Genomic DNA, 15,943 nt, shown 5'->3' with positions numbered 1-15,943 from the left:
GCTGAACAGAACGTGCACTTAGTGCACAATGCTTCTATTGTACATGCAGTTTAGTAAATGACTAGAGGACTTTCTGGGAGCAGAAAAACTGTATCCAAAGCTGAGCTTGAGTAAGCAAATACATAAAGTCATGGGGGGAAGTGGAGGATCCAACTCATCTCCTGTCTGAAATGCTGAAGTGCTTACTCAGGCCCTGATTGGAGATGTACTTTGGTGGCTAGTTCACACTCATTCCAGGCTGTTTCTTCCTTGTTACCATCAGTAGCTCAGCTAGTCAGTGCTCACAGGGTATGTTCTAAAGCCTACACACAGCCTAATGGGTTTTTCAAAAATAGAAGAATTGTCTCTGTTTTTTTTCCTTAAAAAGAAAAATGACAGATGGCAGGTGGGGATTGAATTTTTAATACTTGTAAAGATCAAGTTGGTGTTTTAACATCCTCCTCTGCTTGAAAACTTGCTTGTTTGTTGTTCTGTGTAATAGTATTTCTGGAGAACTGTTATACAGAGATTAGGATGTATCTGGGGTTTGGAGGAGGTTTCTTTGTCACGTCTACCTCCCCGCTCTCTTCTGACAATGGAGAAGAGAGATTGTAATGGTGACTTTTTTAATCCTTTTTTCAGTTGGATTCCTTTTGGAGGTGTGTAATTTTTAAAATGCATTATATTTAAAGCTGACAGGGTCCTTTATATTGGTAGCAGGAAAGTCTTCTATGTTTTGAGCTGCTGTTGCATGCATAGTAATTTAGTCATCTGCCAGTTAATCTGGAACTTGTCTGAACATTCTTGCTTTTTCTCTTTAAGAGCCTGTCTCCAGACAAGATTTGTGATCTTGTGAAATTATGTTGTTTCTTCTTATTAGAACAAATGTTCTCAGCTCTTTAGAGATGTAACGTCTCTTTATGTTAAAGATGTAAGCATTTACTTCTGTCATCAAAAAATTCAAAATGAGAAGGTAAAGGGCATAGTCTAAAAAATTTGATCTTTATTTCATGCTGCTGAGATAACAGTGGTTTTAGCTGACTGTAGGCTGAAAGTTATACTTGCAATGACAAACGTGGATCAGAGGTCAGTTTTGGAAATGCAGGCAAATGCTGCTGTCAGATTATAGAAATAGAGGAAAAATCAGTACTACTGAAAGTATATCAGTGGTAGCAGATTTGCAAAAATGCGGCATCTTATCTCACATTATTTGGTGTTTATTTCCTCAATTTTATTTTGAATTACAAAGACAAAGACCTTAGCATATCCAGGGTATATTTTAAATGCTAGTCAACCCACAGTCAATATGGAACTTGAGTCTCCTACTCGACCTTTAATTCCTTTTTTTCCTTTTGTTTTTGGTTTTGTTTTTTTTTTAAAAAAAAAAAAGTAGTGTGAAGTGAGTGTCTGCCTTCTTGGGAGTACTTTCCAGAGCCCTATAGAGTTAGTTGTTAAGCCATTGCAATACTTTCAGTTGATAGATAAACTGGGGTCTCGCATAAGGTACCCTGAACCCTTTTGTGTCCTTTCTATCAGTTCCCAGTCCCTATTTTTAAAGCCTGCTAGGGAGACCACAAATCAACCCTCTTCCCCTTTCCACTGTGTTTGAGCCAGAAGCAAAACTGTAAATAAATACACTGTTGAACAAGGCAGCTAAGTTTTGAATATTTATTTTCCATGCTTTGATTTTATATTTTTCATTATTTAGGTCACCTAAGAAAAACGTTTGCTGCTGTTGCAAACTGGCACTCAGCTCAGAGTGATGTGGCCATACAACTCTGCTTCACATTTTGATCCTAGCTCCTGTGCAGACCAGTGGTACATACACACTCTTTAGTTCCTGCCCGTGATGTGTGGCCAGCAGGATGCCATTGCAGTTGAATAGCCCCAACAGTCTGGTTGGTTGCCCATAGACAGGTAGCCTTTTGTGTGTAGGTAAGCATAAGTCTATGCTTTGTGACAGAGCATTTGAACTCCAGTCTCCCAGTGCTGCTCCAGTAAAACAGAATTCAAATCCAGTCCTTGGTTTCATGGTGTAGATACGTCCTCGTGCACTCCTAGAAGATGATGTTTTTCTCAGGGATTTACAAGCTAAGCCTTCCTTGCAGCACTGAAACCTGCAGCAAAGTACCTTTCGTAGAGACAAGGAGCAATAAACAGTGAGATGGGTGCTATAAGGTAATGGCAGAAGTCCTCTGAATAGAGCTATGTGCTGGCACAAGAGAAATGCTTCTCTCAAGAGATTACAGCAATCACAGGAGTATTTGACCATTTCTGTTATGTTGAGAGGCAAAGCTGCTTCTCATGCATTTGGGATCAAAGGATTCTTTTTCCTACTCTGGAAGTGGCAGGCTTTTGCTTCCAGAGTGAAGTGCAGCTCAACATCTTTTTTTTAATGTTCCTCTGGTTATACTGCTGATATATGATCTTACCTACTGTAAAATATAACGAAAAACTAAGTTCTGGTTGAAGTAAGACAGAGGTTAACTATCTGGACCTGATGCCCTTCTGCAATTTTCCTCTTATTTTATTACCATCTCTTATATTATCACTTTCCAAGTACTAGGGAAATACCAGTATGAAGTTAGATATTACTGATGATAGATATTAATAGTTAGGTGTTAATGGAATACCAGATCCTACATGAAGTCCATGAAAATTCCATTCATCAGATGCTTTGGCTTCAGTGATCTTGAAATGTGTGACCCAAGATCTTGGGTACTAGCTTTGTTGCATACCAAAATCCAGAGACAGGTAGTTCATGCAATATTTTAGAGATTGGCATGCATCCTAAGATAGGGTTTAATTCTGTGAGACTCTGTGTTTAAGTTCTGAGAAATTTCTACTACAAAGAAGAACACGGAAAAATTTAACAGACCTCTTAAAAAAGAAGTCTTGCTCTCAGAAGAGGCTGCAGCTCTGCCTCCTATCTTTTTCTAGCCATTTAAAAGTAACTATTTCAGATTTTTTTTTCTTATATTTAGCCGAGTATTGAGGTTGTTCTTGAATCTTTTATTGTCACCTCTTGGCAAAGTATACTTATTTTTCATTCTTTAGGTTAACTTCTGGAATCAGCACTTGATGATCAGTTATTTCATGCTATATTCTGCCAAACTGCTAGTACCTAAACCTTGTTTCAGATCTTTGACCAACATCTGTCCTGTTTGTCATCTTCATTGGTTGATTTTGTGGCAGCAGTAAGTAAATTTGAAATTGATTGCTGTCAAAGCTAGTTTGTGTATAAATTAATAAATTCAGAGAAGATAGGAGGTAATGGAAAGCTTCCCAAGAGACTAAGGAGATGCAGCCCATTTATGACATACTAATGATTTACTACAGAATGACTTCAGCCTTTTTGGGGCAACTCCTCAGCTCGAGTATTTGCCTTCCTTGAAATCTCAGAAGCGGTCAGCCATCAATTTTCACTTTTTACACAAGAATGATGTGTCTTGCAACATTTTTAAGGGCTAGATATGAAATTTAGGAGGGAAAATAAAGCATCTACCAATTTAAAAACTCTGCACTGAATGTTTCTCTAGTACTTCAAGACCTAACTGTAAACAGAGCTTTTGGAAGTAAGAGAAACTATATAGAAAGGGTGAGAAATTTTAACTCTTCTTCATTTCTTACTGAAGAGGGAGAGCAATTGGGTACCCAGCTAAGCTGTCAGCTTCTGCTTGCAGTATTTAGGCTTCTGTGCTTTGTATGTAATTCTTTCTGCTTCCTAGTGGTATCCTGGCATTGTGAAAGCTGCCCACTTCCTCCACTTCAAATATTGTGAGAATGTAAGGATCTTTATCTTGGTATATTTTAATTACAATTCAGGAACTGGCATGTACCAATATAATCTCTAAAACACTTTTGCACTGCGTCTACAATAAGGTTCACAGCCATCAGTCATTTTAAAAAAATACAAACCAAAACTGCCACCTTTACTAAGTAGTACTGTAAGTGGTCTAAGCAGACCTCTGAAATGTAGCCCAGCCTTTCCATCGTGGCTCCGTACAGACCAGCATAGACTGAGAACCAAATGCATTGTGCTGAATTATCACTTCAGCTCCTCCTACATGAGAATAAAGCAACTTCTCTACTTAATGTGAATGCTGCATAAATACCTATTTGGATATAAAATCTGTAAGGGATTTGTCTATTTCAGAGTGAACTATATTTGGTCTGCTTGAGAATCTCTCTTGTTCCATGTCTAAGTTCTTGCAGACTGTGGTTTTTTTTTCAGGTTATACATAGCTTTAAGAGTTCTTTCTCCCTCTTCCCCCAATTACAGTAGCCTTCTAGCCAATTGTAAATCTGGTACTACAGGACTTCATTGATTTCTGTCCTCTGATAGTTTGTCCTTGTATGTGGTTTTGCTCAGTGTGAAGTCTGTGTCTTTGAAGCTGATGAATACTTTATGGAGGCCACGTGCACCGAGTTGTTCAGAAGGCTTGGAGGTGTGATGGTGGGGGACGGGGTCACGATAGGCATTGCAAATATCCTGCAGTAGGCTTTTGCATTAATTCTGCTGAAGTGAAATGTATTAGTATCTCCTGCTGACATCGTGATATTAACATTTTTTCTATGTGCAAGTGGATGATTGGATTGTCTGACATTTGAAAATTCCTATTTATTACAGCTCTCAAGTTCGCAAGCTGCTGTTTGACTGGAGTACATGGGTGGATGTATCCTGTTTGCATTTCTAATGGAGTATTTAATCCTAATGGATAAAATTATACATAAAAATAATTTTAATCTTTAGCACAAGATCTAGACTGTCTGCTTGGCTGCTTTTTTTTTCCATCAAGGTAGATGTTGTCTGTATGACCTTAAAAAGAAGAGCCTTATCTCATAAAAGAAAATAAATGCCTTTAGTCACATTACAAGGGAAAATGGTTCTGTTTCCTTGATCAGACTCGACACAACATCTTTGAAATTAATCTTGAGAAGTTCTCTGATTGATCTGGCTTTTTCTAGGTCACTGAGCTATATTTCCAAAGTGTTTATACAATCTATTGGAATCAATAAACAATTTAAACTGATGTAACTGCAGAATGTTTGCAAGTCCCAGGGAAAATTGAAAGTATGACAAAGAATACAGCTGTAGAAGTTTATTTCGTTTATCAGGACAAACAGTCATTGAAATGAAATTACTTTCCTTTCAGCATTGCAATGTGATAGTGACACCTTAATCACATAAATAAGTAGCTAGTCATTTTAAAAATACATTATTGGTGATTTTGGGTGAATGGAATCCCTTTATTTATACTCTTAAGAAGCTGTGCTATAAAGCCTGTTTATAAAATATTTCCAATATGAGAGTTAGAATATCATGAAAAGGTTTCACTTCACATTATGGTTGTTGCATTTCAAGCATTATTTTATTTTAGGTTGAGTTTTGGTTGGGGTAAATATTAACATTATGAGTTTAAATGTGGATTAGGCTCTAGTTATTACTAAAATTAGACAATGACAATACTAGAAAAGCTAACTAAAAAGAAGCTGATATTGGTTTTAATCACACTTACCATTTTTATTTCTTTTTTCTTTCTTTTTTCGGTAAATCAAGTCTGGGGTATGTGTGAGTGGCAGACGTTTCTTATGCCACAGCGCACACTAGTGGATGGATCCATAAAATCACCTGGAAAAATTTAATAGTTCTTGAATTAAGTACTTAAATCTTCTTCTTGCAGACATAACCACATATTTTCTAAATGAATACAATAGCAAACTGGTTTTTCTTTTTTCCAATAGTAAATACATTTATCTCCAAGGATATTTGTAAATTTAAGATTAATAACAATGATCTGAAATCTTACATACGAATTTCATAAAATTTATTTCCCAAAGGCAATCTATTCCAACGTTTTTTCTCAGTGCCAGCAACCTGGATGTTGGAAGAACAGCAGCTGCTGTATAAATAAGAGAAAATGCTATGACTTCATGAGTCTATTTTGTCAAATGGGAAATGACTCACTCTTATCCCATCTAGGATGCAGATTTTTAAACGTGAATTTTGGAGGTTCTTTAATATTACTAAATATTTGTAAATGCTAATGGAAATTCATAAGATGGTAGTATCACTTCAGCCCCTTTCCTTTACCTCTCTTCTTTTATTTTTTTTTTTTTTTAAATTTTTTCAAAACACCTCTAGCAATAGAGCGCATGCATTGTAATGCAGTACATCAAACTGGGTTTGCCTGTGTTAGGGGAATGGATTTTCCTACCTGCCTAAGGGACTTAAACTTCTATTACTTTAAAGACAATGCTTTTTTCCCCTACAAAATTCACAAACCATTCTGCTTTCTTTTAGAAAAAGTTATGCAAGATCTTTTAGTGCAACAGAACATTAGTATAGATTTGCCATACGTGCTATTGGGTTTGAAATGAATTGTAAATGTTCAGGATGCTAATATGAACATTAGAGCCAACTTTGTGAACATTTTTGCCTGTAATGATCCCACCATAAACAATGTTAAATTTCATTAGAAATATGGAAAATATCCCCCTATAGATTATGTGATTCGTCCTTCCAATATTGTGTCATTTCTTGGCACCCTTTCTCAAAGGAAAAATAGAAGCATTCAGAAATAGGTTATTTGATTTAAGGAAACTCATAAATAGGCTGAAAATACTGGGGCTGTTTAGAAAAGAGAAAGAGATTTCAGAAAGGTCCAAATAAGTCGATTAGATACAAGAAAATAATAGAAAGCTACTCAGAAATAGAGAACAGGTTACTTTCTACTTCTCCTTCTGCATCTCTCTGGTTGGTAATAGAAGGAATGATCCAAAAGATGACAAAGAGCTGTAACCTTCAAAGCAGGCTGGCGTGTCACATTTCCAGGATCCTGCTTCCATTCGTTTTAAGATTGCCACGTTACTTGTTCTGGACTGAAACTTCTTTGTATACTTGATTTTTTTCTTTTTGGAAGGACCTGTACAGTGCTTAAGCTGTACTGAAATTTCTATAAGTTTGATGAAGATAAACTAAGGCAGGAATGATCAGAATGGGGATTTCAGAGTGATAAACTGGATAATGCAAGTAATGTGAGAATTTGGAGAGAAGGTGGCAAACAGGCTTGCAGTCCCAGTGCCACAACCCCATCCAGAGCCTGCTGTGGAATCTTGGCCTTCAGAGTCACGATCTTTTTCCACTGCATCAAGTTTGTGAAGCCAGCTATCAAAGCATGACACTGTTTCTTGTGCTCCTAATCTACGCAGGGCAGGACAGCCCAGTACTGCTGCTGGGGGGTGTTGCGTTAGCTCCCATTGCAGCAGGATGACTTGCCAGCTCACAGCTTGGCTGGTGACCCATATTCATGTTAGCATGGTACCGCGTCATGAGCTTGTTATTTTCTTGCTGCAGCGTCAGGTTCTCAGAGGTTAGGAGACATTGAAATGACGATGCAGAATCTTGGTTTGGTGCCCTGTTTCTGTCTATTGTGATGAGGTTATGTAAGTAAACATTTCATAACCTTTCCCCAATAATTATTTCCTTATGTTGACATTTTTGTGTGTACTAACATGTGGTTGGTGTGTGAATGATCCTGTTCTTAAAATCTTAGTTGCCTCCCTTAGCATTCTAAGAATAACTATTGATACAAAATTTCTGCCAGCTTCCAAACTTGCTGAGAAGGATGAGGTTGGGTGTTTGGTTTGGTTTGAGTTTTTTTCCAGTAAAGAGGGGAAAAAATGTCCTGCAAAACAGAAAAGCGTAAAACCCAAAGGTAGCTGTTGGTTTTAAGTCACTCTTATCAAGCGAGCTACTGGGTTTTTAATGTAAAAAAGCTACTTTAAAGTGCAGTTCCATCTTGTGGAATAAAGATTGTCAATTTATAGGTTTAACTCCATGGGCTTTCCAATACACAGGCATTGGGATTATTTTCCTATTGATTTATTCCAGTGAAAAGGATTTCATATCTGTAATACTTTCTTTCAAAAGAGGAAAAGGAAACCTGATCACTGGGAATAGGATAACCATATGGCTTTTCTATTCTGTAAGGACAAGACAAACATTACAGAAATATTACTCAAGTTACAAAATCATCAACATTTTCTGTTTTGCATCTTCTGTTGATATTGTGGATGTATACTGTTCATGCACTGCTCTGAAATGTTTCTTTACTGGTACCCCAGAGGAGAAAAAGAATCAAATCTAAACATTGTATATGTTCCAAGTAGCAGGAAGTAATGCATGCTTCCTAGTTAAAAAAAGAAAAAAAATCTGAGTCAAAAGCAAGTTTGAGCTTTTCCACAAGAAAATATTTCTTCTCTTTGTTTTTGTTCTTCCTCTTGCAGATTTAGCTCTGGTTGGCCTTCACCAGCAAATGGAGATGAGATCCATAAAAGAGTGAAAAATATTTTAAGGACACACAGTGCTAGACAGCGCCTAATATTTGTAAGTTTAACTGCAAACTACATCCTTTCTCTTCTTCAGGATAGCTGAGGAAGAGAACTGTGCCTCCTGTCTTGGATTTATTATGATGTTGTCCTTTGAGGCAGCCTTGATTGTAGAAATGTGGATTCAGTATATAACTGAACTGTTTCAGACTGATTTCAGTTCCTTACATGTAGCCTTTATGGACAGCTGATATAAGTAACCCTCTCACAGGTCATTGAGGACAGTTAAGGGTGGTTTTTTTTGTTATATCTGGTTCTCCACTTCCAACTTAAGCAAAAAATATTATGGATCTGTAGAACATCGAGTCTTAACATGTGCAGCTGCACATCAGCAGCTGCTTGTGCCCAGCTGTCTGCAGAGCTAATACTATTCTTTAGATAAATGCTTTTTTCCCTTAATTACCTGACTTCGAATGAGCAGAGCTCTTTATCTAAATGAGATTGTGCCAGGGATCAGAGTATATTGTCCTTGAGTCTGAGGACCTCTCTGGCCAAAGCATTGTGCAAACTGAGTAGCAAGGTTGTTCAGCTGCAAAGAACTTAGGGTCTTAAGTGTGAGGTGTGGTAAAGGAAAGGTAAGATAAAAGCATGTTAAGGATGAGAGGTATTAAGATTAGGAACTCTGAGGAAATTATTATTTTGTCTGACAATCCAGCACATGAATGTTATTGATCAGTTAGAGGAGACATGAGTCTCTCAACGTGGAGAAAGACCTTTTTTTTTGCTTCAGTTTCTCCCTGCAGAAAAAGGAGTGCTGACAAAAATCTGCTTTGGAATGTTGCTGCAGTTCTAATGTACTGCTGTGCCCAGCTGTCAACCTTTCCCTTTTTTGTTTTGAACTCTGAGTTTGCCCAGAATGTTTGATCTGGTTTATGCTGTAGCTCCCTGAGTTTGTATACGAACATTACGAACTTGTGAGCTGCTGCCTCTCAAATAGAAGATGCCCATCACGTTTTTCTGTGTTTCAGCCACTCCAAAATAGATACAAATCATGTCAAATGCTTCTCTGATGTTTCAATGAACTTAAGATAACAAATTGGACTTCATGACGGTCCAGCACCTACATGTAATGAAAGTTTGCACAGCCTGAACTATCTCCAGTGGTCCTTGACTACTTTCCTTGAACAGTAGACCGTGACTTTACGATAAAAGATTTACTAGTTTGTTAGGAGAGGTGGACAGCTGGTTACACAGTCCCTCCATACAGTCATAAAGACCGTTACATTTAATAATAGATAAAGGAGAATTTGATCATTTTCCTCCTATTTAATTATTTTACTTACATAATTGAAAACATTCTTCTCTAGAATGACCTACACGTGCTCATATTCATTTGTTACTGCAGTATTGCACAAATGCATATAAATTTGCAAGCATGGGTTTGGATTCTTGAGGCATGGTGCTTTCTGTTAGGTGCCCTGTCACTTCCAGCATCAAATCCTTGCTGAATACTCACAGGGATTAATAATCAGAGGATGCTTCTCTGTTTCCTCACCTGTTGGAAAATGGCATGTTTCTGCCCTAAAATAGTCCAGATATCAGGGTATTAGGTAAAATTTTTGAGTGTTTAATTACCTACCTGGTCAGAACAGTGATAGAAAAGTTCCATTTTTATCACTCCATTTTTTCCATTCAGCAAAACGAATGGAAGGATGTTACAGAGAAGTCTCATGGTGTTTGATAATTGTGTACAACTAACTTGTGAAAGCTGTGCTAAAAATAATCAGGTCTACTTGCTGTAAGTACTGTAAAATATGACAGGATTGGTTGTGCTTCCTCAGATAGCCCAAAATCTAGGCTGCATTTTTCCATAGTGGATGGGTCAGGTAAATGGGTCATCTTGGAAGTGAGGGAATGGTAAAACAAGTGCACTGGCAATGAGGTGAGTAGATTTTGGCCTCCAGTGTGGATCATCATCTAAACTTTGAAAGGTTAAGAAGTATCTTGTATTCTGTTTCATTCCAAAGAGTCTAATGCTAAATAACTGTTCCCAGAAGTATCCAGCTGTGTTCTCCAAAATTCTGTTTCCATAGTGCTCTGTAAAAATAGCATGACTGGAGCTCTGCTGCAGAGTCCTTAGGGTGTCCACTGTAGTTTCTTCTGTGACATTCTGACAATATTGTAATGTTTCCATTTTTTTTTTTTTATTTTTTTTTTTTTTTACTTCCCGGAAAATAATTTGCTTCTGGCAAATGTTGCAGAGTTTTATTTACCACTGTACCTCATTTCCTCCTTGCTTTGAAGTCTCTGACTACAGAAGGAGGAGAGTTTTCCTGTTTACAAACACACTTATTACCTTGTATTTCACCACAATAAATTGTGTTAGGTTTTTTCTCATCCATATGCCTGCTGTAAGATGCAGCTTGCATCTTATTGCCATCTAGTACTATATTTATTGTCTTTTCTTCCAGTTTTGTGTTTCCAGCAAGTAAATCCAAGTGTGATTATTTTTACCACACGGTCTTTTTTTCCAGTTTCTTCTGTAGCATGGAAGATTTTAGTTTACTAATCCTTACAGCAATTAGCTTCTGCTGAAAGCATCCCTTAGTATCACCTCTTAAGTGGTGTCTTTGCTCTTCAGAGTAGAGGAAACATGGTTGTGTGTGGTGAACTTTCTACTATCCTGTCTAAGGTGAGCAACTGGCTCCCTTCACATGAAGTGTTTTGTTTCTGTCTTACCTAAGAGGGCAAATATGGGTTAATTAATGCTTAGAGAGCATTTGGAAGGTAAGACTGATTTCTAGCAACTCTAAAAACACCATTGAAGGATCCTTAAGTGTATCGTAGATATTTCTTAAAAGTTGGGTAAGCATATTCTCAGCCCTGTATATGAAATTGAACTATTCAGATGTGTAGAATCCTTCTGTCTGGTAAAATGCATTCAATGGTTAACAGTAGCTCATTATGAAAGCTAATAAATAAGCTTTAGGTTCTTTTTCCCCTTTTCTACAAGAAACAAAATTAAGGCAGTGAGTAGTAAGTTTCATAACATTTTACCAACATGTTTGTTGGGGATTATTGAAGCTTGTGCTGTCTGCGTAGTTCTCTAGTTCTACACTGTCTAGAAATTCTTTCCAGTTTATTACCTGAAAATTATTAGCTGAATTGTACTGAACTTAATTAAAAGTGTTCATAAATGGCATTTGGCTCATTACACTTTGTCCCTTTCTCCCCCAAGAAATGTAAGCACTTTAATAGTCTTCTACTAAATGGAAAGAAAGTATTTTTGAAATGAGATCATTGTAATCAGAAACCAAAGTAATGAGAGTTTGATTTCTGTTTTTTTTAGGATGAGAGTAACTCATCAAAAGGAGACGTGACTAAGACAAGAGAATCTTCTCCCAAAGCTCCCTTGTCCGTGAGTGAACTGCAGGGCAGGTACGGAGTTTTTCTCTCACCAGGACAGAATAATCATACTCATGGTATTGCCCTTTAAATTTAGCTAAAAATTTCTCTTCCTATTTTGAGCTATGTTTTTGCACTGGGAAAAGGCTTCTCTAGGACTTAGTCCTACCAAGCTTTTTCACCTAAAAGCAAAATACAGTTAACTATAATTATGCCTTTCATGCTGTTTGGCACTGTGTCAGTATAAACCATAAAGCACGGATTTTGGAATTTGACTTGGTCATAAAAATAGTCCTTGGGCAGTGGTTTTTGGATTTTATCAGCCAGAGAGAAAATATCACTTCAAAAATAACAAATTGCTTATTTTTTTCTTCAAACTATGGGAGTACAAAAATAAATTGAAGTTTTGTTTAGTAATATGGTTTGGGGCTATTTTGTTCTTTTTTTCCAAAACACATATTTGGAAGAGAAGAGCCTCTTCAAAAAAGGCAGCGAATATATGTACTGTGGTTTAGTGATTCAGCATGCTGTATTTCAGAAGATAACATGAAAGCCTGAGATCTGGAAAACCTAGTTTACGTTTATGTAGGCTGATTTTTCTGTCCACGTGTTACATGTATGACTAGGGTTTAATTTTAATATTTTACTTAAAATACAAAAATTTAGTTTCTTTTGACAGCTTCTGTAGTAGAAGTTATCAATATTGATGTTCTCTATGTATGCACACAGTATTTTGTACAATGTTTTGGGTACTCCTTGGAGGAAAGATACTAAGTAATGTAAAACATTTTTTTGGTTTGTATGGCTTTTCTGGTTTTCTTTATATTAAGAGATGAGTCCTAGAACTGTAGTACTAAATTTGAGAGGCCTTGACCTTAGGGAAAAAAGGGTTTTATTTTGATGATTAAATGTATTGCAATATTTGTAACAAAGGCTTCCCAAATCACCACTGTATACCACTGAAAGGAGGGTATTTCAGTGTGGCTGTCATAGTGAACTAGCAATTAGTAAGCTCTAGAAAGTTCATTTATGGTTTGTTTGCTTTTGAAAGAAATCTTGCAATTTGTAACCACCTCTGCAAGGGATCTAGTTAGATTTTCACATGTATGTGAAGTTACTGCAGAAGTTGTTAGTCTTTAAACCTGTGCTCACTCCTGTGTTCTGCGTGTAGCCCTCTTGTTCCATTATCCTTTGTCCTGACAGCTACTGCAATTAAATTGTGTAGGATGTGTTTCTGAGAGAGAAAGTGCAAGTTTTTGTTTTGAGGCAGCTTTGGGACTTGGAGATTGATGCTGAAACTGCAGACCGTGAAAAAAGAAAAAAAAAACAAAAACAAAAACTAAACCTTAATACTACAGAAACCTGAACTGATGGGATATGAAATGCAGGACCCAAGTTGGGAAGGGACTGCTCCTTGCGTTTAGAGGCTGGCAGCACTAGTCCCATTTGCTGAAGGGCAAGACATAAAAGGACTGGAGGACAGTCTGACTGCTGAGTGTTTGCCACAGTGCTCATAAACGGGATACAAGGACAGAGACAGAGTTCATAGAAGGACATGGTACTGTCGACCAAATGTTGGCAGTAAAGCAGACAGATGATTGAAAACCACTGGGAGTAAGGAAAAGGTCCGTGTTTTGTGAAATATTTAGTATATGATTCACTCAGAAAAGAACTTCTGGGACGCTTAAAGGAGATGTATGAGGGAACAAAAGCATATGACAGGTATTTCGAGCAGGGAGTTGCGTGCAGAAATCCTGCTGTTAATATGATTTGTGAGTGTAATTCCCAGATTGCTTAGCTCAGGTTGTCAGCTGGTTTCCAGTTAAGACAGAAGAGGGACTCTTCCCTAGCTTGGCTGTATCTTTGTCCACACCAGTGCCTAAGGATCTCATGTGCAAGGACTGGCTAATGGAAATACAAACACAAACACATCCCCTCCAAAAAAAAAGAAAGGCAAATTAAGCTTATGTCTTTTTCAAAGGCTTTATCAGTACCAGAATAACGAACTTGTGAAAGTTACTCTTGGCTTTTGAGTCTTTCCTTTACTGCGGTTAAGGTTGTTGAATTTTGAGTGTCTCTGTGTAGATTAAGCTTTTGGTAGAAGAAAAGGCAAGCGCAAGGCTGACTGCAGGGAATGGATTCCAAGGAAGAGTGTCAGAGCTGTTTGTTGTATTGTTACAAGTGCCACTCCTAGTGCTGTGCTTATTTTTTGGCCTGAGAATTCTCCATCAGAAGTGAGGTACTGTGCTGCAGAAAGGAGGAGGTGAAACTTCAGTGGTTGATGGGTCTCCAGAGTGTTGATTTGTCTAGCATTTAACACAAGCCTGTATAACTTTTCCATTGATTTTGCTGTTTGGTAGGTTGATTTCTTTGTGTCCAAACTGTGAAGCCCAGTTCATCCTCTCCAGGATGAGAAACAGGTTTAAATTAGCTTCATGCTGTTAACTGACTTGAAATGTGGGAGCTTTTTTTTTGAAGACATGGGGAAGTGGTTTCCCTCCCTCTTTAATATTGGATCCACACAGAGATGATGTTATAGTTTTACATGGTAAAGGTTTGCACCACCTAATATTTGAATGTAAGAAATCTAAAAAGCGATTGCTTTTTTTTTGTTTTCCATGGGACAGTGGAAGCTTAGAAATGTGGCTTTAGAAAACTGGTGCTACATCTTCCTCTTCTTCCCTCATAATTTTCCTTTCTTTAAGTGAAAACATTGTGTTTTGATGCAGCTAGCTGGAAGTATATTTGTAAGTCCTTTGATGTGATGTTTCTTTCAGTTTTGTAACAAGCATTTACAGATAGTAACTTCAGAACAAAGCTTTAAGTACTGGTTTGGCCGTAGCAGACGAATAAATTATATGTATATAAGAGAATGGAAAGCTTCCCTAAGTGGTGACGGTCACCGTAAGCTTCACATTTCCATTTCTCAGACTAAGCACATTCGTGAAAGGCTGAAGATAACTCACTTGTATTTTTTAAGTATCTTAAGTGCCTAAATCTGAGGCAGATGTGAAAAAATGTCACCTGAGGAGTCAGTTTTTGCTCAAGATTTTTGAGCTCTTGGTTTCATGCTGTATTACAGGAAAATATAAATTTCATTATATGACACAAGCCTTTGTTTTGAAAGTTTCAGAAGGCAAATAGTCATGAAGTTTAGATATTCATATTTCAGATTTGTCAGTGTTTTGTAATGATTTTCAGAGAATAAGTTTCACTTCAAAGATGTAGCAAATGATATCTCAAAGCAACTGAAATATGAGCATGTATTTGTGTTTTGTATGAAAACAGCGACACAGAAGATGGGGTGGGGAAGGAACACTTGATTGCCACTATATCATAATGTATTTGGTAGAATACTTAATCCAAGATGCTTCCGATAGAGCACTTTACAGCTGCTGCAACCACAGTAATTTAATATGCCTCTGATAGATTGTCTTCATATTGTAATAGCTGCTTGCGGTTCCATTTTAACCTTCAAAGGACACAAAATTCCTACTGTGTTGCTCTTGCACAGGCTTAGTGCCTAGTCAAAATATGGCAAAATTACTGCATGCTCTTTGAAAATCAATTCTCTTTCTGTTTGGGAGGTGTTATCAAATGCACTCAGATAAATGGGGGAGGATTTGTGTGAATGAATAATGGGGTGCTCACGTTTCTTAGGAGGAGCTGCAGTGCAGTTTTTGTTTCAGTTTGTGAAAGGTAGTCTGTATTTAGCAGCTTTACATTTGGATTTCTGCTGGGTTTGTGCTTCCAATTCCTCTTCCTGATCTCGATTTGGTCATTATTTCTTATCTTCTTTCTGTTGACAGCTCACCAGTGCAGCAGAACTGTACTGTTCAATTGGATAATGGTGAATATTGGTCTAGTCGTGCAGCTGCATACAAAGGAAAGCCTCGCAGAGCAATCTTTGAAGAGAGTCTCGAGAAAATATACAGAAACATGTACCGAAAAGCTTCTGGCACTGTTTCAGACTCCTGATAGCAATTCACCTGGAAATGCATACTACACAGTGTTCATGTTTGTAATGAAAACTGGTTTTATGTGACAAATATTTGTACTCTATTTTTAAGGTGTAATGGTGGTTGGACAGGGTTTTGGAGAAGTGGGGCTTTGACCTGCGTTGCCAAAAGGGAACCATTAATATCCCCCTGCTCGCCCTCTCCTCCCCAGAAATACCCCAAACAAACCCTGACCTCCACGATTAAGCAAGATGGTGTAGTTCTTCTGA

At 37.5% G+C, this 15,943-nt stretch overlaps 1 protein-coding gene across 1 annotated transcript in view; it reads left to right on the top strand.

Moving 5' to 3' along the window:
• SPATA6 (spermatogenesis associated 6) overlaps positions 1-15,693 on the top strand; it is a gene marked incomplete at its 5' end in the record, with an annotated part of 39,036 nt that extends 23,343 nt beyond the window's left edge. Inside the window, 3 exons of the mRNA XM_008947665.1 lie at positions 8,269-8,368; positions 11,660-11,748; positions 15,525-15,693. Coding sequence (XP_008945913.1) covers positions 8,269-8,368; positions 11,660-11,748; positions 15,525-15,693 — 358 coding nt within the window. The remainder of the gene's footprint in view (positions 1-8,268; positions 8,369-11,659; positions 11,749-15,524) is intronic.
• Positions 15,694-15,943: the final 250 nt, after the last annotated feature.

This window comes from Merops nubicus, unplaced genomic scaffold (assembly GCF_000691845.1).
Source record: "Merops nubicus isolate BGI_N331 unplaced genomic scaffold, ASM69184v1 scaffold11329, whole genome shotgun sequence".
Classification (NCBI taxonomy): domain Eukaryota; kingdom Metazoa; phylum Chordata; class Aves; order Coraciiformes; family Meropidae; genus Merops; species Merops nubicus.
This window is presented reverse-complemented; position numbering and strand designations above follow the sequence as displayed.